This window comes from Lissotriton vulgaris, chromosome 3_1 (genome assembly GCF_964263255.1).
Source record: "Lissotriton vulgaris chromosome 3_1, aLisVul1.2, whole genome shotgun sequence".
Lineage (NCBI taxonomy): Eukaryota > Metazoa > Chordata > Amphibia > Caudata > Salamandridae > Lissotriton > Lissotriton vulgaris.
This window is the reverse complement of record NC_141689.1, coordinates 949,979,754-950,002,188: the sequence shown is the minus strand read 5'-3', so window position 1 is coordinate 950,002,188 and position 22,435 is coordinate 949,979,754. Positions and strand designations below refer to the sequence as shown.

General features: G+C 44.8%; 1 protein-coding gene across 1 annotated transcript in view; it reads right to left on the bottom strand.

Annotated features, from left to right (window-relative positions):
* The window catches only part of SLC28A3 (solute carrier family 28 member 3), a 365,199-nt gene that overhangs the window by 274,142 nt on the left and 68,622 nt on the right, over positions 1 to 22,435 (bottom strand). The window contains exon 2 of the mRNA XM_086961303.1: positions 3,189 to 3,269. Within this exon, the coding sequence (XP_086817429.1) occupies positions 3,189 to 3,269 (81 nt within the window). The remainder of the gene's footprint in view (positions 1 to 3,188; positions 3,270 to 22,435) is intronic.

Below are 22,435 nucleotides of genomic sequence, written 5' to 3'. Positions count from 1 at the left end.
GCCCAAGGCCCACACAACTGTAGTGTCCATCAGCACCACCTTCGCTCCATGCCACCACCAGGTCCATGTGCCCCGCTCCATGGCAGCGAGACACATCATTTAGTGCCATGCAAGTGAAACGCACCAGAGCTAATGGTGTTCCTTACAAAGTGCAGTGTGGGTAGCAGACACCTCGAGTCTACGCAATGTGTCTTAAAAAATGTGGATGACAAGCTGCACAGACTTCCCCTCTTCCTGCAGTGTCTACTCCACCCTTTGTCAATATGTCACAGGTAGGGACTACCCACCTGTGACAAGTTGGGAGAGGGTGGGGTGATCATGCTCGCCACTCCCTGAGTGCCATGAAGCCCCAGCATTACAGGGCTTCAATCTAAAGCAACAACTTTAGATCTATTTTGGAGATAGAGATGTGGTGAAAGGGAAGGGACACCCTGGACAAGAAATCGCCGCTGTCCAGAGGCCTTCCGTGCAACTGCCCTACTGACCAGCACTAACTAGACCTGCCTGGACCGTCTGCTTTCCTCTGCTAGAATGAGGCCTGAGTCCCAAGACGTGGCTCCCCAGATCCTGAATTGTTGGCTAGCATAAGAGTGTACTCTTCCAACCTGAAAGCTGCAACTGGACTCCTGGTGAAAACCTAGAGGATCTGGGATCCTTGCATTGAAAAAAGAACCATCCCTGGTCTCCCTAGTGACCGCAGGCGGACACTTTACGTCAGTGATTGCGTCTACTGTCAATGTGAATCTCAGACAGCAACCTGCTCTTCGCCCCAGAAATTACAACCTGCATCTCCAGCCAACACAAAGCTCCCAGGGCACTCTACTTTTCACGCCAACAACGATCTTGCATCTCCTGCGACACAAAATTCACATGGAGCTGGACTATGCAGAAGATACACTTTCCACCGGGATGAACCTGGTCCCTGTACTTGACCTGCACTCCATCACGGCCATCCGGACTTTCTGCTTTGACCCGGTCTAGGGACCAGATAACTGCGATTGGTGCTTTGTGCTTCTTTGCACTATTTTTACCTAAAACTTTTAAAATTCATAACTCTGGTTCTTCTTATCGGATTTTTGTCATTTTTGTTTCATGTTAAGCGGTAAGCACAGGATTTTTTAGTGACTTTAGGGTTTGCATTCTGACAAGGATGACAGGGATTGTGATTATTATTTGAGTAGGGCTCTCACCCTATCAATTAATACCCAATGTCTTACGATCCTCAAAAAACTTTTAAAATACAGCGAAAACTGAGCACAGAGTGCACTCAGGTGCCACACTCTAGCAACAATGATAGTGTGGGAACACCTTCAAAATACATCAGTACAACCACATTAGCCAATGAAATATAGTTTCACTCTCAGTAACAGGTATCACGTGGACCGTTTCTCGGTACTGTGGTACTGCCAGACATTTCTCTAAAAGTACACCAGATCTTGGTTATTCATGCCCGTGAGGATATGCTTAAAGCCTAAAATACAATGATCACCTTCGTAATAAACACAACTTTTTTTTGGGACACCTCCATCATGCACTGGCCTTCAGTCCTGTACCCATACTTGCACAAACTCCCACCCCACATTCTAGCCCTCTTCTTGTAAAACTTTAACATGTCAGAAGTAATAAAATATGTGAGGTGAGGAGCAAAGCATAAAAGGAGGCGCAAGTAATGCTTTTAACAACTATAACTTCATTCTAACCTTCCTTTGAATTTTTTCAGTGAATGTGTATATATGTATTTACACACACACACACACACATATATATATATATATATATATATATATATATATATATATATATATATATATATCACGCTCCTCCTCTTCTTCCCAATTGAAAAAGACACAGCACTCACGGGGGGAAGAGTCATAGATTTTATTTTGACTCTCACAAACACCAGACGCGTTTCGGCATTCGCCTTCCTCTGTGGTACCAGATCGTCAGCGCCATGCCTGAGAAGGCACGACAGTAAGTCTTTTTTTTCTTGAATTTTTGTGGTTTGAGTAGGAGGGTGCAGGCACTTCTGGGGGCTCTTGTACCACAAGAGAGCTCAGGTTTCTGAGCGAGGTAAAGCGGGGTCTTGAAGTGGATGGCTTTGTGTGCCATGCATGGAATTAGATTAGAGGGTCAAAAAGGGGATTTCAGTGGTGGGGCCAGTGCAAAGAAAGGCTCTATCAAGAATTCAGGCACCCCTATAGCATGGACCTACAAGTAGAAGGTAGATTCAGACTGAAAGAAGGCCAGGCCTATTCTAACAGAAGAGACAGTGGTCCACCCACAAATTCACAAGGGCTTTCTTGTAACTAAGGGCCTGATTTAGAGTTTCGAGGTCGAGTTATTTCAAGACAAACGTGGCAGATATTCCATCATCTTTATTTCAAGTGTTTTACATCTTATGGCACTTGTCATAAGAAGAATGTCACATCTGGGATGGAATGACCTGTCCGCCATTTTTAAACCAGGCCCTTAGTGTTTTGTTACTCTTGTCTTTCTCTTACTCCTAGAATTTAGGAGTAAACCAAGAGTAAGTCACTTTAACTCATGGCAAACCTTCTATGCCTTCAGGCCCAAAGTCTTGAAAAGAATGAGCTATGCAATCAATGAACCTGTGAAGCTTACAAAACCAGGAGGAAAGATGGTGAAACTCCTGCAGACTGAAAACCTGTCCCCGCAGGGAGGCTGGAGCCCTACTGCACACCTGGCAGTCCGCTTAGCCGATGCTGAATCCAGCAGCCATGGAGTGATGAGGCTAAAGCTGTGAAGGTCGCAAATTCTTGGAAGGAATATCCCTAGTGTGAGTAAAGAGTAAAGAGAGGCTGTCTTGTCATTTCTGTTTCCAACATAAACCTGGGTAATGTTCCTGGTCTGTAACTTGTCAATGTTCACGTTGAGACTGACACACTGTCCGGCTGCCTCGCTTTTGGTGAGGTAAGTGCTTTGGTAGGTTTGGAAACGGACATTTTCCATTTTTTATGAAGTGTTATATTTATCAGTAGGGGAAAGAGTAAGGATGACCAATGACAGAGTGATACGAAATTAAACAATGCTAGGGCTTTCCGTTAGTACTGAGAGTATGCATACAGCGATCTGAATAAACGAGTTTTGTAAAACAATATATAAAAATATAGTTCTTTTTCTGTAAAATAAACAAAACTCCAAACCTTGAAAAGGAAAGTCAGTCTTACCTGATCATTCGTCACCGCAGCCCCATTATCATGGGCCCTGTTTCGGAACGCGTTGTGCTTTGCAAAATCGCCTTCATCATTCTGAAAGATATCCAAAGAAAACAAGTCAGGTCAACTAGGAGCTCGGTCTATAAATTTGGATAAAGTTAGTGGACGCTTTTATCCTTTCAAACTCGATTGTTCTTGGTGAGAATTAAACTTGAAGTAACAGAACCCTCCATCTGGCAGGCCTTTGTAGGTATATAGCTATCTTTTCTCCAGTCAAAACAGATGGTTTTTAATGATGACTGTTAAACTCATTATGTTGTTTTTTAAGCTCGAATAGTCATAAGGGCTCAATTGATGGTTATTGTGGTAGCCGTCTTGGCACTTTCAGACAGCAGTATGATGATTTGGGCCCTATTACGTAAAGGACGCACTTTCCCTGTTTGTGCCCGGTGCACCTTGAAACAGGTGCGCAGGCGCAAACTGGGTATGTGCGCAATATTACATGGAATGCGCTTCCCCCAGGGCAGCCGGCAACTCACGCTGCCCCGGGGGAGCTCATTCCTATGAAAGAAACGGAGCGGCTGCTTTAACGTGTTTTCACTGTGCAGGCGGCACCTGTCTGCACTTTCAAAGGGGATTAAAAAGCCCCTTGCAGGCGGGTGCGGTCGCTGACTGCCCCCACCTGCAAGGGGAGGTCTGGGGGTCCATGGGACTAGGATCTCCTTTCCCCCTACAGAGGGTTGCTGACAGGGGGTGCACTGACAGGGCACCACCTTTTAGTTGGCGCACTGTCAATGTGCCTCCAGAGAGCTTCTTTGTCACTGTGCCCGCATCTGCAATACAGCTCGGGTGCAGAGGTAAAGGGATTTTTTCATTTGCATGGGGCATGCCCCCATGCAAATGAGGGAACGCCCTCTGCAAATAGCGCTGGCGGTTTATGTGGGCCAGTGCTATAGCTGGCGCAGACACCTATTGAGGCACTCTCTGTAATACGGCCGATAGTGTACTTTTATGTTTCTTGTAAGGCTGCCATATTTGGGTGGACACATGGCGGCAGGCCGTCTATCGAACCATCACCGCTAATTGTGGCTCAAATGAAAACTCACAAATCAAGTGGCAAAATTTAAATAGCAAAGCTATATTAATTTCAAATCACTGAAAAAAGCGCAGTAATATTTGTTCAACATTTGAATCCAAATCCATTGACAAGAGCACATAGAACACTATTTAAATAAAAAAACTGTTTATTAAAGGTGTTTCTGGGAATGTTGGGCCTTTCTCTTGTCTTAGGTGCAAATTGCATCAGAATTTTCAGAATTATAAACTATTTTTGACACCCAATCCAAAGCAGTGGCTGGGGCTCGTTTTGGGCTTCTAAGGGTCCTGAAACCATTGATGGGCTTTTTCCCTCCTAAAGTTCGCCAAATCATCCTTCAGTCGACAATTTAGTCGAGACTGGATTACGGGAACTGCCTATACTTGGGCACGAACAAGGCCAGCGTCAAGCGTCTTCAAAGGGCACAGAATGCAGCTGCCCGCATGCTGACGGCCCTTCCGCACACTAGCTCTGTTTCCCATGTACTTCAGAAACTCCACTGGTTGCCGGTAGAAAAGCGCATTCAATTCAAGGTGCTTTGTTTGGCGCATAAGATCTTATGACCTCAGGCACCGGTGGGACTGATGGGACTGCTAGAGTTCTATCCGCTACGACGTCCTTTAGGATCCGCTGCCTAAGCTCTGGTGTGCACCCCGCGTGTCTGGAAAGCCAGAGCGTGTGGCCTTTCCTTTCACAGCCTGGCCGTGCAACTTTGGAACTCACTTCCTGTGTTCATCAGAGTGATCCAGAATCATCTTGCGTTCTGGAAGGCCATAAAGACATGGATTTTTCCCACTTAAGCTTTTTCTTCTCTGGTTCTTGTCCTGGAGTCTGTGGTCTGCGCTGGGACGCCCCGTCGCTGGGGCAGCCATGCGCACTATAAATCTGATAAATAAATAAATAAATACATTTAGAAACTACAAGTTTTTAGGAATCAGGTGATGGAGTAAGCATGACTTACTCTTGGGACTCCATGAGACATCAGACTCTCTGAAGTACTCTGTACTAATATCAAGCGACTTTCTTTCAAGCTTAGATCAAACATAAACAGCTCACATTAGAAACTCTCTCATGTTGTGGTGATAATGTTTCTAAAGAGTTTTTTTTTTAAAGTTTTGAAAACCTTTATTAAAAATATAAGATGTCATCCACAGCATAATGCCCACATCCCTGAAAGGGCCGGCATAGCGATGCGATATATTAAGAATTGCTAGAGGTGCGAGAGGATTACACAGCAAGTCGCCTACAACCACATCGGGTCGGCCGCATTAACTGGAGCCTGGGGTCTTTAAGGATCATATATTTATCTGTAGGCATATGATTTTGAACAACATCCTATTAAAAATAACATTTCCACTGTTGCATTGTATGCACCTGAGGCATGTTTGCATGGTTTATCGGATTCTGAGCTTTTGAGTATGGAATGGTGTATCCTAGTGACCCATCGTCTCCTATGTATAGCGTGTGTCATACTGGTTGAGGGTTCCTTTTGATTCAGTGCATTTTACTCCGTTGAGGTATTACTGGGGGGTTTGTGGGGTCTGTAATAGTGGAGTGTTCTAATAGATACGTTTGTAGAGGTGCCTATATATCCCGTGGACGGGAGGAGGGGGGTAGGAGCTCAGCGTAAATGTGCAATTGCTCTTGGCAGTATATAAGGTCATTAAGCCAGTTCTTACATTTCGGTGCCCTGTCCTCTTCTCCATTTACAAGCGACCCTCCTCCTGGCTATAAAGAGTGCAAGGGACGTGTATCTGCGGATTTTGGCGGCTAGGGGTTCAGTGTAGCCTAAGAGTGCGGTCAGGGGGTCTTCGGGAACGTGCAGTCCTGTCATGCGGTCTAGTGCTGCCAGTACCTCCGTCCAGAAGAGACGAACGGGTGGGCAATCCCAGGCTGTGTGTTGAAAGTCTGTGCCCTCACTACCGCATCGGTCATATCTGTCATTATCGGGAAGTTGTAGGCGGTGTAGGCGCGCTTATGTGTAGTAGAGTTGGTAGACAAATTTATAATGTATGATTCGAAATTTGCTGTTGGCGGAGATATCGTCTCTCTGCCTACAGCAAAAGGACCACTGTTCATCAATTAGGGGGTGCCCCAATTCCTCTTCCCATCTAGCCCTAGCTAAGGGGCGTGCATATTCTCTATCTTTCTGCACTGTGCGATATAGTAGTAAAATCACGTGGGAAGGTTCGGCTTGAGGTAGAACAGCATGTAGTGGGGACATGATGGGGGTTCTTGAGGGAAACAGGGAGTAAGAGCCTTCATGTCTTGATGCAGTCTAATGTAATAGAAGCGCTCTAGAGGGGAGGGGGTTGTGGAGCCCAAGAATTCGTCACTCGTGCGGAATTTGCCCTTGTCGTACAGTTGTCCCCAGGTTTGCAGGGACAGTTTGCGGAGGAGTCTGCGACAGCCCTCAGAAAAGGGATGTGTGAGGGTATCCCAACGTAACCTGGCTTGTTTTCCTCCCCAGGTGAGTCTAATGAGTTGAATTTTGATGGAACAGAAAAAGTGTTGGCTGGGGGCTTATGGAATATTGACAAACAAATGTAATAGTTTGGGCAGTATTACCATTTTTATAAGGGCAGCTCCTCCCACCATAGACAGTGGCAATGCAATCCACCATGTATTTTGTCAGTTATTGAGTCCAATGCACAGCCATAGTTGGCCCTCATTAGTTCCTCAGGTTTACGGGAAATGACTACGCCAAGGTAAGTGAGTGTGTCTTCGCACCATTTTAAGGGATAATCCGGCTCAAATCTGGGAGTGGAGTCGGTTAGGGGATAGATTTGGGACTTTCCCCAGTTGATATTTACTCCAGAGCGCCGTCCGAAGAGGATGAAGATTCTGAGGATGGGGTTCAAGCTTTCGCTTGGATTCCCCAAATAAAGTGTAAGATCATCTGGATATAAAGAAATGAGTATTTGTCTTTCTGGGTAGATGATGGGATGATCGCGGAAGTGTTGGCGGACTTTAGCGGCGAGGGGTTTAATAGCCAGGGCGAACAAGAGGGGAGATAGGGGGCACCCCTGTCTGGTGCCTCGGGCTATTGTGAAGGAGGGTGATCGCATGCCATTGATCAGAACTGTAGCTTGTAGGCCTGTATATAATAGATTTATCCATGCTAGGAATGGGAGTGGGAAACCCATGCTGTGTAATACAAAGGCTAAATAGTCCCATTCAAGGGAGTCAAACGCCTTAGTGGCATCTAGGAAAATGGCAGCAGCGTTCATCTCGGGGTCTATGTCATGAAGGATTGCAAAAAGGATACGCAAATTATGGGAAGTGCCCCTGGTCGGCAATAAGCCTAATTCGTCGGAGAGGACCAGAAAGGGCATAAGGGGACTGATGCGATTTGTGATTAATTTAGCTGAATCTTGGCGACAGTGGTCTATATGAGTCAACTTGTGTGGTCGGTTTCCCCGGTTTAGGTAGGGAGATGATTAGTGCTTCGAGCATAGATTGAGGCAGAATGCCCGACTCTCGTGCCTCCTCGAATACATGGCGCAATACGGGAATGAGTAGATGTCGAAATGTTTTGTAAAATTCAGTTGGGAGGCCCCCCGGCCCCGTATCCCTGCCAGATTGTAATGTATTATTGCGGAGATGATTTCCTCATCTTCATGGTGTGCAAGGAGGAAATCTCTCTGACCATCTCCCAACCAAGCAATTGTGGTGTCCTCAAAGAATGGGGTGAAGTCAACTGATCGTTTCCTGTGTGTTTTATATAGTCGTTTACAGAATCTTTTGAAAGTGTCAACTATGTCAAAGGTGTTTCTGTGTGTCTAGCCCTCTTCATTTTCTATTTCTAGTGTAGTATTGGCAAAATGGGGGGGTCGGATCGTAGAGGCTAGTACCCTGCCCGGTCTCTCTCCCTGGCCATAGCGACGTGCCTGTTGGTATTTCCTCTAAATTTACACTCTCTTTCAGCTGTTTCCTGGTATTCAGTGAGGAGGTCGCGTAGACACGCTTTCAGTTCAGGGGTGGGCAAGGTTGGAAGAGAGAGTTCCACATGTTTAATGTCTAGTTCTAGTTTTCATAGCGTACTGCGGATATCTTTTAAAACTCCCCCACTTTTGGCTAAGCAAATACCGCATATGATGACCTTATAGGCCTCCCATACCGTAGAATACTGTAAAACCGAGTTATCATTTCGGGAGAAAAAATCTGATATTTCTTGCTCGAGTTCGTCTTTGAACACAGGATCTAATATTGATTGTGGGTTGAGACGCCAAGAGATGTAAGGTGGGTCTCCATAAGGTGGTGTAACAGTAAGGAGCATGGGCGAGTGGTCCGAATATGTGCGGGAGAGGTGATTCGCATGTGTTCGCCAAGTTGCTAACCCTTTGTTAATGAGCCAGCTGTCTATGTGAGACCAAGAGGAATGAGCAGTAGAGTAACATGATCCCTTTCAGGTTTGTGGGTGGAGCATTCACCGAGCGTCTATAAGGTCCTGTTCTTCGAGAATGTTTTTGAGAGTAGTTTGCGCGTTAGAGTAGTGGTGAATCTGTGGATGCGACCTGTCTAAAGCTGGGTTTATGGTGATGTTAAAGTCCCCCCCCACATATCAGGTGCGTAGAGCCTACGTCCATTATTTTGCCCCAGAGAATCCGGAAAAAGTCTGGGTCATCAGTATTGAGTCCATAGCAGGAGACAAATGTGATGGATTGTGTAGCAATACTTCCCCAGAGAATGCTGTAGCGGCCTTGTGGGTCTCAATAAGATCGAATGGGAGTGTAGAGAAGCGTGCGTTTCACAATTTTCTAAAGAGTTGAACATAGACATCGAACAATACCTGGTATTGCAGGGGAGATGAGTTTTGAGGCAAAGAACCAGATTAAAAGCTTTACATAAGTGTTTGTATTGTGTACCGACTTAAGTATATATTACTCACCTAGAAACCAGTACCCTTATTTACATACCCTTCTCTTCAGTAAGCATCTCTCAACCCAGGAATTTCAAGTCTTGGGCCAAAAGTAAGACATAACTATTCGCAAAAAGGTGTTGTGATGTAGCTTGGCACAGGGAGCTCAACATGTCATAGCTGATTGAGCCAATTATCAACCTTCCCATAGATACCCTTGAGGTTATGTGATTGATATGAGGGTGAAGGGGCCAATCATGACTCATGCCACTGACAGCTTGAGAAGTGTAGTAATGTTTATCAGCTAGATAAAGGGTTTGTCTCAAATATTCAGAGTGTCTGTGTTGCTTGAACTTAGATAGTTTATAAAGGAGGAGTCAACAAGATTTAGGGCTAGATGTACCACCCTTCCAATTTGCGAGTCGCAAATTGCATCATTTTGTGACTCGTAAATTGGAATTAACAACAGTGTCTCAGTCACTGTTTGCAATACCTAATGGGGTGGCAAATCGCCTGATTCATTAATATTCAAGAGGCAGGTGTAATTTGCGACCCTGTTCAGAATGGCGAGCACTCCTTGGGATGGTGGACTGCTGGGGTCAGCAGTCCATCATACCGGTGACTGCTTTTAAATAAAGTAGTTTTTTTTTTTATGGCAGCCCATTTTTCTTAAAGAAAAACGGGATGCATTTAAAAAAAAAAAAATTATATCTTACTGTTTCATTTTTCAAGAGTAGGCATTTTAAGACTTTCGGTATTCACTGAAGGCATTTAGGAGTCCGAAAGTTAAGAGTCCTAACTTTACTACTACTAAATTGAGAAAAATCCTAATTTTAAGACTTTCGTTATTCACAGAAGGCATTTAGGAGTCCTAAAGTTAGGACTCCTAACTTCTGTGAATACCGAAATGAGTAAGTGCCTTCGGTGAATACCAAAATGATAGTAAGCTTAGGATTTTGTCTTAAGTTAGTTCTGTGAATCAGGCCCTTCATTCCCTCTTTCCTTTGAATTTATACTGGTACTTTTAATAATGAAGAAAACACTATGGGGCATATTTACAAGCCCCTATTTCCAGCAGAACGTCACATTTTTTGACGTTGTGGTGGCGATACAGGCTTTGCCTTAATTACAAGGCAGTGTTATGCCACTTATCGGCTTTACTCAGTGGAAATTATTAAAGCCATCCTCCCCAAATTCTGCTTTGTCTTTGATAACATCCCTTTGGAAATTGACAAAAAGTAAACGAAAATGCTCTAGGTTTTAATCAATAGCTTTGTGGGGCAAATTCCATGGTACCGCCTGGCATGGAAGAAGCCGTCAAAGTCAATTATGAAGGAACTTGGGCTCTACCCAGCATACGCTCAGATTACTGGGCATTTTATATTAAACAAGTCAGATCTCTGCTAGTTTTTCAGAGGTTAGTCTCCACCATCTGCATGCTCAAGCTCAATCAGACTTTAAAAAAGGTGGGCAAAACTTTGTGTTAGTGGAAAGGGTACTCTGTCGCTGTTGGAGTAAGCTCTCCATCAAAGTCTAAATCGGGCCTTAGTCACTTTTTTTGATTTTACAATCAAACAACATAGCTAGACTGGACGTTATAGCCAGACAGGGCTCCACAGGGTATGAATCTTTACTTTGAGATCCCCCTGAACCAGTTTCTAGCACACCAAGAGCTCTGAGGAGGATAAACCTGGTTATCTCGCCATCCAAAGCATGCCATCTCTAGAGAAGCCAAGGGACCTTGCCCCAGTTTACCAAGGGTGATAAGAATGACTAAGTCCAACTTTCCTTCCACTGCTGGGGAAGTAACCTCTAATCTCCCCAGTGGCCCATAGGTCCTTAGGACAGGCTTCCAAACACCAGCATATCATTTAGAGATTGACACACACGAGAAAACAAGCAGAAAAGATAGTTCAATCATTTTTGCATTTACATGTATTATGAGTCGGGCCGTGATTGCACTGACTCTGTGTTTGCTCTTGTGACAACTAGTTACTGTAGGCATATTTAGGAAGCTAGATAATGTGTGTAAACAATGATGTGATCATTCACATTGGACTAGCAATGAAAATCAACAATAGACTGAATGAGATCAATGGATTACAGGGAGTGTCCTTTCTTCCTCCATTCTGTTGCTCCTATTAGAAAAAGTGCCTGCTTCTCTGGCTTTTTTGGGAGAAATCATGTCCATATTTCCCCATCCCCATCCCTTCACTCTGCAGATTCATTGATGAACGTGGTTATGATCAGAAAACAAATAATTCAGTAGTTGTGTCTTATGTCTTCTGATGTATTCCTTTCAAACCCTTGACACTGAAGTCCACAAATCAGCAGAATGTCTTGTCTTCCTTTCCTTTATCAAACAGTGCCCTCTACATAACTAATCCATGCTTGAATTAATCTCAGCTACTGGTAATTACTCGGGCAGATTCCCCGTCCATTGTTATTTTGTGCATCATGCCACCTCCGTTTGGACCCTGCTATATGCAAATCATATGCATCCCAGTCCATTGTTATTTTGCACACCATGCCACCTCAGTTCGGCTGATGGGCCACGACAAGGGTGAAGCCGGTCCTGGATTGCTTGTGTTCCAGTTCAGGGAGGATCTGGCTTGGATGTGCCGGCTGGACTGTTCCTACTGGAGCAAGGTCAAGACTGATTTGTCAATAGCTGGGTCCAAACGGAGGTGCCATGGTGTGCAAAACAATGATGATCTGAGATATGGCTCCGAGTAATTACCAGTGGCTGAGATTAATTCAAACATTCCATCCATTGCTTTCACATACTTGAGTAGGTCTCAATACAGTGTTCCCAGAAACAGTGCTCAACTCTAGGTAGCTGTGGCACAAGCAGCAGAAAACTCTCCAGAGGAAGCATGTTCAAGCTGTACCGGCAAATTTAATAACAGGAAAAAATTAAATAAAATTCTTGAACCAATTAAAAAAAATTGAGAAATGATCAAAATTGAATGAGGCAAACCATAGGTAAGAATTTTTAAAACATGAGGTAAAAAGTTACAAGAAACAAAGTAGCAATATAAATGTTTGGTTTTTGGAGACTTAAGGGCCATATGTATGAAGCAAATTCGCATTTGCAAAGGCCGAAATTCGTAGAATTTCGGCCTTTGCAAATGTGAATTAGCCAAATGATATGTATGAAGTAAAATCTGGTGCAAAATAAGGAATCGCAAAATTTGCGATTCCTTATTTTGCAATTGCATTTGAGGAATCGCAAATTTTGCGATTCCTTAAATGCAATGTATGAAGGCAAAAAAATTATCAAAATGCCTTTAAGGAATCACAATTTACCACCAACTTCTAGTTGGTGGTAAGGTGCGATTTCCTTGAAAAATGCACATTTCAGCATTTTTCAAAGTGCCATGTGATGCACATACATGCCCTTAGGGCATGTATGTGCACCACATGTGCACCCATGCATATTTCAGGGGTGCAACAGGGTGTCCTTTGGACACCCCTGCACCCTTGAAATTATTCTCAATTTGCGATTTTCAAATTGCGATTTGCAAAATTGAGAATACCTTCCCATTCATTCCTATGGGCCTCCTGGCCCATAGAAATGAAAGGGAAAGTATTCCTTAATTGCGATTTGCAATTTGCTAATCGCAATTAAGGAATACTAAGAATTCGCAAAAAAAAGCGAATTTGTACATACATACCAATTTGCGATTCTGAAATAGCGATTTCTTAAAAATCACTACTTCAGAATCGCAAATCGGTACCTTCATACATATGGCCCCTAGGTGCAATTTCAGGCTGATTGCGATGAAGTGGAGATCGGCCACACCAAACAGGATGCACAGGTTGGTAATGTCAGAATGCAGCGCCAGCTACGGTCTCTTAAAGTTAAAAATGCTGTCTCAAAGATCCTTTTAAATCAACTGGTTTTGACACCAAATCTCAGAGTGGGACAAAGCTGGGTTTGCGCCCTCCCTGGTTTAAGGTTTTTCCTTAAGACTTTTTCTTGAATTTCTTTATTGTCAATTCAAAGTGCAAAAAGAAAACAAGCCATAATTATTATGAAAGGTGCATTATACAGCTGTGCCATGTTATATCTTTTAAACATACTGTAAAGCATTACAGGGTGAACTTACCCATGCTCCAACCTCCCCTTGTGCTGCAGGATCAATATCGATCTCACAGTGACAACATTAAGTCATAAGACAAGTGAGAGAGAATCTAAAAAGTCCATACACAACACTAAACTGCAATTAATGGGGCCTTCATGTTCCTGTGCATATGTTGTGAGATGGCCAAACTGATCTGAATGTCCCTCCCAGTCGCGCCACTGAGCCACTCCACTCGCCTGTCTCAACCACTTCTCCATCTTCTTGGTCTATTGCCTCTGGCAGAGCCTCATTGGGAGACTCCAAAATTCCCCAGGAGAGCAAGTCATCTGTAAACCTGTCATACCTACGGGTTTGCCTCGTGTGTGCCTCCTCTGCTCCAGCCCATTCGAGTAAAACCCTGTGCAAGTCCTCTTGTTTAGGGGTTCTAGGGCTGATCCTGATGATGACTATGAGCCATTTAGCAATTATTAACCCTAACATTGTAAAGCCATGGCCCAATTTTTTTTAGGGTTATCGGGGAAGACACCAAGCACACTCTGTTTAATTGTACGCATCACCTCACATCCCATCCCCTCTTGAAGATGGCGTAGTATCTCGGTCTAGTATAGCAAGATAATCAGGCATCGCCACACAATATTTAGAAAATCAACCAGACTAGCCCGCATCTAGGATAGCCGGGTGATCTGGTCAGGTAGATCGTGAGTAGCCGCTTAGGTGAGAGAAACATCATGTGCACTATATTAAATTGAATTAGTTTAATGTGCCAACAGGGACCCTTCGTACTGCTGCATGTATCTTTGACCAATCATTAGGCTCAAAGGGCTCTCCACTATCTCGCTGCCCGATTGCTTCCACACGGAGTGGAGTCAAACACCTATCAGCGTAGACACGCTGGCAGATATATGTAATGAACTTACATCCCCTGCATTAGAAAGAAGTGTCACCAAAGTCTACTAAGGCTCAGGGGCCTCAAGGAATGATGGCCAGAGATGTTGGGCCGTAGTTGCTATTTTGATGTATTGGAGGAATTGATCTATTCCGAGATCAAATGTCTCCATTGGCTCCATCAGGTTTACAAAGTGTAATACAACCTCCCTCCGGCAACTGGTCTACTGCCATCGCTCGTGACATCTGCTCAAAAGGGCACACAATCCATATAACTAGTTCTGGCGCATATGGCACTCTACCTATTTCCCACAGCACCGCTCTCTCCCACAACTGGCCCATCTTACGGATCAGATGTGGAAATAAATCAGGTATGATTCCACCTCACATCAGCCACACCCCCAGTTGCTGACTATCGTGAGTGCCATCCAATAAGGTCCTCTCCCAAATATGTTCCCCATCCAGCCAATGTATAGCATGTTGTAAATGCACTGCTAAGTATTAAAGTTCCAGGTAGGGGACCACCATTCCGCCCTTGCCCCATTCTCTCTGGAGTGTTCCAATGCTTACCCTGCTGCATTTACCAGCCCAAAAGAGCTCCACCAACAAGTAGTCAAGCTCCCGAAACACATTCTTCAGTATCTCGTACATAGTGCCCTGCAGCACATACAAACATTAGGGTGAGACTACCTTCTTCATGAGTGATATTTTCCCCATCAGGGCCAATTTTACCATGCTCCCAAGTGCCATAGAGGGGTGCAGATTAGGAATCACCTGCCCCAGATTTAAGTCATACACTAGTTGTTCTCCATGGGCGATGTAAATGCCCAAATATTTTACATTATCTACCTGCAAAGATATCCCAACTTGCGGCAAGCGGGTAAGTGATAAGCCTCGTAGTTGTCAGAGGAGGGGGAAGAAAGCTGACTTTCCTCTGTTGTCTTGGAGTCCTGAGAATTCCCAAAATTCATGCATTACATTAGATATTATAGGACTGGATAGATATATCAGATCTGTGCAAGTATATCATAGCGTCATCTGATTATAATGACAAACATGATCCAAGCTGCCAACATGTATGCCCCATAAATGTAGCATCTGTCGAAGGTGACATGCCAGAGGCTCCAACGCCAATGCGAATATTAACCGAGACAGGGGGCATCCCCGTCTGGTGCCCCACTGTAGAAGGATTTTAACTGAAACATCTGCCTGTTCGTACTCTCGCCCATGGGCAACCATACAGAAGCTTTATCCAACGAACATAGGTGTGCCCCAGCCCCCCCCCCCTATCCAGGACCCGCCAGATATAGTCCCACCTCACTGAATCAAAAGATTTCTCTATGTCTAAAAATTCCAGAGCATTCTGGTCCTCTTCTAATACCGGGTCATGCATTACGTGTATAAGGTGGCGAAGGTTTCGCAGTGTATTATGGTGTGGTATAAAACCTGATGGGTCTGTGTATACAAACTGGGGGCGATGCGTAAACAACCTAGCTGCCAGGGTATGACTTGGGATCCTTAGGTCCACACTCAGCATGCAAATAGGTGGATATAAACTTTGCCTCTAGGTGGTCCTTCCCCTGATTTGATATTAGGACAATTAATAATTCGATCATGGAATCTAAAAGCACCTCCCTCTCCAATGCCTCATTGTACACCAGTAACAGGTGGTCCACGAGTGTCCAAGCAAACATTTGATAGAATTCTGCTGGGGCCTATCTCCTCCTGGCGAACTATGGCAATCAGCAAAACCTGTGGTGACAAAGGCCCCCAATTGAGTCTCAGTCCTCCTAAGAAAGCCACAGCAGATTTTCCAAGTACTCTGGAAGCTGGCCAAAACCCTCCTTGCAGGAATCGCAGTATACACTGCACTTAAATATGCAGTGAAGACATCATTTATCACCTCATGGGTAAATACTATATTTCTCTCCCCTCCCGGATCTTTAAGCAACAATAGCGGGTGGATAGCTGTCTCCGACCGAATCAGACGTGCCAGTAGGCAACTAGATTTGTCCCCTCCATATACCAGCACCTCCGTCCAGTATGGTGGATATGCTTCTCCAGCTCAGCTCATAATTGACGCACCTTATGACGCTGTCTATTCTGATTGCTTAGTATTGCCGGTTCATCAGAAACAAGTCTCGCCAGTCTATTCAATTCAGCTTCCTGGCGCCTTAAGTCCCACTCCAAAGTACGACATATGCCTACCATGGTTGCCATGCATAATCCCCTCAGTACCACCATCATGGCGTTGCATCCAGTCGCTCTATGCCCTGTGTCATTCCAATAAAGCTCAAAATATTGCATTATGGCCAGCGTTAGAAGCAACCCCCTTATAAAACTCAAACTGTAACAACTGTACCCCCAAGTATCCCTCTGCAATCCCACCCACAGGCAGAATCTGTGGGCCAATGCTGACTCAACGAACGGCCACAGGCGACCTCAAACCTCGCCCAAGTCACCCACCCTTCCCCCGTCAACTTATGTGCCTAACGTCACTTGATGCAGATGTTAGCCAGGTGGCAAGACCTTCATGAGTCGCGAGCCCGTAAGTGCTGCTCAGTAATCCGTGTCTGCCTCACCCCTGCTCTCACTAAGCCAAGATGTTATTCATGCACTATATATAGCAAAAAGGAGATAGTAGTGCATATGCTTTCAGTCAACAATAACTTTTCAGTGTCCTAGTAAGTTCTCTAATAGAATTTAGCACAAAGTCAATGTTGTTACCGTTCCTTCGGTGCCCACCATCAGTGGTCAACCAGCCTGCACCTGTTCACCCCACGTCAATGCCATCACTTTTTGTCTCCGGGATATGATTTAGCTTCAAGAAGGGGTGCTGCGTCTACAAGGACACCAGTGTAGCCTGTAGTGGGCTGTCCGTGTCAACAGGATACGCTCTTTTCCATCGATACAGTGGAGCCACACGGTGTCTTGGGCAGAGGTTTATTCCTCAGGGATCGTCACAATGTTTGACCCTTTGGCTCTTGCAGTGCAGTTGAGTGCTTTTCGCAGCCCAGGGGCTCCAACCATTGGACCGCTGCTGCTGGCTGGTCATAGATGTGTACTTTTCCATCATTTTGGATATGCAGTCTGGCCAGATGCATACTTTATATTATGCTCTCGCAGTTGCCTCTTGACAGATAAAAAAGTGTTCCGGAGGTCCTGCACCCTCCTCATGTAATCATGGAAGATCTGTATCTGTTTGTTCTCATACCTTGGAGGTCTGTGGGTGTGCATGTTTTGTAGTATTATTCCACGATCCCGATAGTTAAACATGTGGACTATCAATGCTCTAGGGGGCGCCCCCTGGTGTGGTGCTGCCGTCAGTGTTTTGTGGGCCCTCTCTATTGAAAACCAATAGGTAAAACACATAGGGAAACACAAGGCGATGTTGGACGGAGCACTGAAACTTATCAGACACCCCCTGTCACAGACCTGGGTTGACTCCATCATCGTTCTTTAGCTCACTTCGCCACCCCAGTTCAGACCCAGCTATATGCAAATAAGTCTTGACCCTGTGCCTCATGGGAACAGTCCAGCCTGAACTGCCAAGCCAGGTCTTCAAATGGGAAAACCAATAAAGAGTGGATTGTTGTGCCAGAAGTGCCCATCAGCATCCACCACACACTTGTCTACTTTCGTCTGACTACACTTGAGTCCGACAACCATGGACTTAAGGTCCTTGATTTCCATCTTGAGAATCACTATGTTCTCTTCAGTAGTGGTCAACCTTTCAACCACCTTACACAAGTCTACACAAACATGAATAATATCCAAATACATTGCATTCATTTTTGTTTCCAGCGCCTGTCTAAATCCTTGGATTGTGGCCAGTAATTCAGTGATGCCCTGCAGATGGTCCGCAGATGTCTGCGCTATATTAACATCCAGCCCCTTTTCTTGGGGGCTTGGACTCTTTGTCCTTCACCATGGTAGATCCACCGTTGGTAATCTATGAGATGGAATCAAGGAAACCATATCCAGCACACCTGCGCCAGGCAATTCATTGCAGACAATCACAATTCCTCCCTCGGGCACTCTGGGTTGTCTAAATGTGCAGCTGGCACTGTGCACACAGCTTGGATCTAGGATATACTATCAACTCCCTGCACTCAAAACCACTCAGGACCAGGACTATAGCACCTCCTAGGCAACAACTGCGTATTGCTGTCTTCGCACATGGCAGGTGCAGTAGCTTCTGCTGCAATAAGCTAGCAGCCCCTCTGCAGGCGAATGTAGGGCCTTGTTTGGCCTATAATGCACCACTGCCAATCTTCAGTTGTGCACCCAAAAGTCCCCTACGAGGCCCCTCTGTTTCTAAACCTCACATGGAAAGTCTCATATCTGCGCTACTGTAGCGTTTCCTTGTTGATTCAGGCAGGCTGCACCGCAGCATAACCAGTCCTGGGGTCCGGGCTCCCAGACATAATATATTTGCAGGAAATACCTATGTCCCGCAGTGTCCAACATAGGCTCTCCTGGCAAAGTTCTTTCACATATATTGCAGTGCTGTGTGCAATTCAGCCTTGCAGCCTCACTTGGGGCACTCCTATTGTCGCCGGCATCTCATTCAAGGCCCGGTAGCTCCAGAAGGGCCATCCCTCAGTGCCTCTGCAATCAAGGTATGGCACCTACATGTATTGAGGAGTCCCCACACACCCTGCACAGTGCCTGCTTCCTTCCTTTCTGGAGCACTGCCAATTGTGGGGGATTCTGCCCCTTGATCAGCCTCCAGCCGGTTTGCGAGGATTCAACATCCGGCATCGCCAGGCCTGGTCTCGGCATCACCTGTCCCAGCCAGCAATACGGGTCATAAACCACAGGATTCCACAGGGTTTTGCTCCTCTTTGCCAGAGCTTCCCTAGGGGACATCTATTTGGACATCTTGGCTGGCCACGTCCCCGGTTTTACCTTTAGACTTTGCCACTTTTTTGTTTTTCAAAATCCACCAGTGGAGCAAGGCAGGAAGCAGTAGACAGGCAGGTCTCCAAAAGGTCAGGAAACGTTACCTCAAGACCCCGCTGAGTCAGTTTTCAGCACAACAAATGTTTTAAAAGGGGAAACCCTGGCTATATTTACCTGCCATGGTTGTGGACCAGGCAGACAAGCGTTTGATCCCTCTTGATTTACACTGACTTGGTATGCAGTGTGTGAGTTTGTACCTGGTCCATAAACACCCAAATCAATGTTTGACTTGCCAAGTGCGTAACTGCTCTTTGAGTTTCGCTGCCTCTGTCCTTTTGGCAGCCCTGGACTTCCCTCGCCCTTAGGAGGCGTGTCCCATTATGTTACATTCTACCACAAACACTGAGCTCCAATGGCAGACATTTTTAAATGTAAAAAGAAGCATTAGCAACATGCCAGCTCTTGAACTGCAGGTACAAGGTGCATAAATTACTTTTTGCCCTGGAGCAAAAACAGGTGTCAGCGAGCATTATCAAGGGTGGAGAGACAGCCAGCATTGTTCAAGCTCAATGGAGTAACCGCTCTCCGCATTATGCAACACTTTTGGCTTCTACGTGAATGTATGTTACACCCATATTTATGTCTTTGGCAACCACAGGCGGACTACAGAAAGGTCTGTGATGTTTCTTTTCTTTGTGCGTGCCCTTTTCGGATGGATGGGAATTACTTGCTCCACTGCTTACGCGTGAAAGAGTAGTTTAATATAGCATAGTTGAGGTAAGTGACCCCCTGGTGCCTGCCTCCTCTTCCTCAGTTTCTATGGTAGGGTGACAGTACCAGGTGGTTGCACAGTTTCAGAAAGTTCCCTAAAAGTGCATTAAACAAGCCTAGAACCCTGCATTCATTATAACTAGGGCTCCAGGTATTATGGTATTTATTTTTTCATCCTTTCCGTAAATATTTATCCATATATTTTTTTTGCCATAATATTGGTATTTATCTATATTTATTTTCTGTTTTGTGAACAGATGGGGTGATGACTTGTATATTTCCTGCATTTATTTAACGGATAAACGTGCACTCATACTTCGATACCTACCTGTTTTAGCAAATAACACAGCCAAAAATAAGAAGCCCAGATAAAAAAAATAGCATATTAGTACAAACATATGCTTCCCATGCTGCCAATATGTACAGCAATTGGCCTGAAAGTGCCGTTGACACAGAGTTATTTTCCCGCGATAGACAGCGATGTGTGAAATTGGTTAATCTATTTTGGCGATGATTATGGCATGTATTTGAGAATATGCCCCAGTGTTTTCTGTCTGTATTTATCTATAAAATCTGCAAAAACGGAACACAGGGAGCCCTAATTATAACGTGCCCCCAATTCTTTTTAAAGCCAATGTTTGTTGCATGTGACGTAAATGAAGGTATGGATAAAAAAATCCAAATCTTTAAGAGAAATCATTCATAGTTCTTAGGCCCCCCTTGTCCTTCCTAAGCAGCACATAAAATCTAGTTTTTTCCTGTGCATTGTTCTTATTGAAACCCTGTTCAATCCCTTACAAAACTGGATTACAAGTAACAGACTGTAAAGAGAAAACTGGCCAGGATGAAGAACTCACACAAACACCTGGAAAACTTGAATGATCAGTTGGATAACTACACAAGCATTTGGGTGTGCAAACATATGCAATAAGCAAAAAAATGGTAAAAGTATAAAAAATAAATGAGTAGCTCAGTGACCCGGGCACCCTAGCCTTCACGCTGAAATGTATACCCTTTTCAGATGGTTGTACACATGTGAGAGAGCGCAAACTGAACAAAAAGTATGAGTACATCAAAGTTACAAGTAGTACGCACAAATCATAAGAGAAATGCTATGAGTGCTGAAATTATAATCACCTATACATTCGAAAATGTAGTTAATCTAGAGATTTCATATAGAAGTGGAACTAATGCAGAAATGTGTGAAAATGTATACCTTTATTAGACGTGATTAATCATGATCCATGTTGTGTAGCTGCTAAATAAGAAGAATGTCATGCTGCAAGGCACAGAAGGGAACGGGCCTTATGGCTAGGCCAGAAGGGTAGAAACGTATACACCTTTGCATTGACATGGATTGCACTAATGTTATAATGATTTGTTTATTCGTTAGATTTATATTCCATAGATGTGTTTCTTATTTCTTAACAATAAGATGCTAACATGTTATTTTAGTTTAACCTTTGCGAGAATGGTTGTAGGCCTGAAGTGATAAAAGGGTTTCTGATTTGCACGTACGGGTACAGGCCGACTTGTGTCAGGAAATAAGTTGCAAACTTCTGTTAGAAGTCTATGGGAATGGAGATTCAGCTACGGATGTCTGGCTGCATATGTGAGGGGGATCCAATTAATAATTGGATGAATAGAGTTCTGTTCAAAAGACTGGTGCAGACATGGAGGAGGGTTCAGGAATGTTTTAAGGGGTATCGGCGGGCCGGAGAAGAGTCTGAGAAGCAAGGTCAACGCTAACGCACGAGGCCCAGAGGAAGATCATCATGGAAAAAGCCAGAATCGACACCACGTGAGGGGCGTCTCACGAGGGGCGTCTCAAATGTTATTGTGTTTTGTATTAGGGTCAGCACCCCGGGGTGGAGTTAGAGCAGTTGCCTGAGGACCCTTCAGAGAGCGGATGGGTAGGCAGAGAGGGGTCAGGACTGGAGATTATAGGTTTTCACTTAGAGACTAAAGAGTGGGTGATCTTCCTAGGAAGTCATTCACAGCTGACACCTTTTGATAGGTTGGGATTCTGTTAAGTAGGGATACCATCCAGAGCAGGGTAGGGACAGCCTAACCTGAAACCTTTCCCTCCTGCTGTAAATGACGGAGAGATCACAATATGTGTCTATGCTTGCAGCCCTTTTGATTTTAGAATTAGTCCTAGTCGTGTTCTTTGCTCGCCTGAGGGCTTTTCGAGAGCACATGTATGTAGTGGTGCCTATATATCTTTTGAATCTCATTTTGAGATGCCTGTACTTACAGTTAACTTTGACTCTGTGATAAATCTTGAAAACTTAGAAGTAGTCTGTGGTTTTTCAGAGTCGAGCCCATTATTGATCAACTAACCTGGTATTGGATGCACTTTCTTTCCTCAACGACAGGCAATAAAGGTTCAGTCGGCCAGAACGGGGTTTAGATCTAGAGTGATAAGATAGAGATCTACAATCTCGCCCTTGCAGTTGGTAGCTATAGAGGATGGTTGCCTTCTTGAGGAAGGTGATCTAGGCCAGGTTAGATTACCCCAAGGCCCCTAGAGATCGATGACCGGAAGAACCGCCCGCCGAAGAAGGTCCGGATGACGTGAGACAGAAAAGCAGCAGTATCGGTCGAGAGTGAGTATAAAGGGTCATGCGTGTTAGATTGTGGTGTTTTTGTG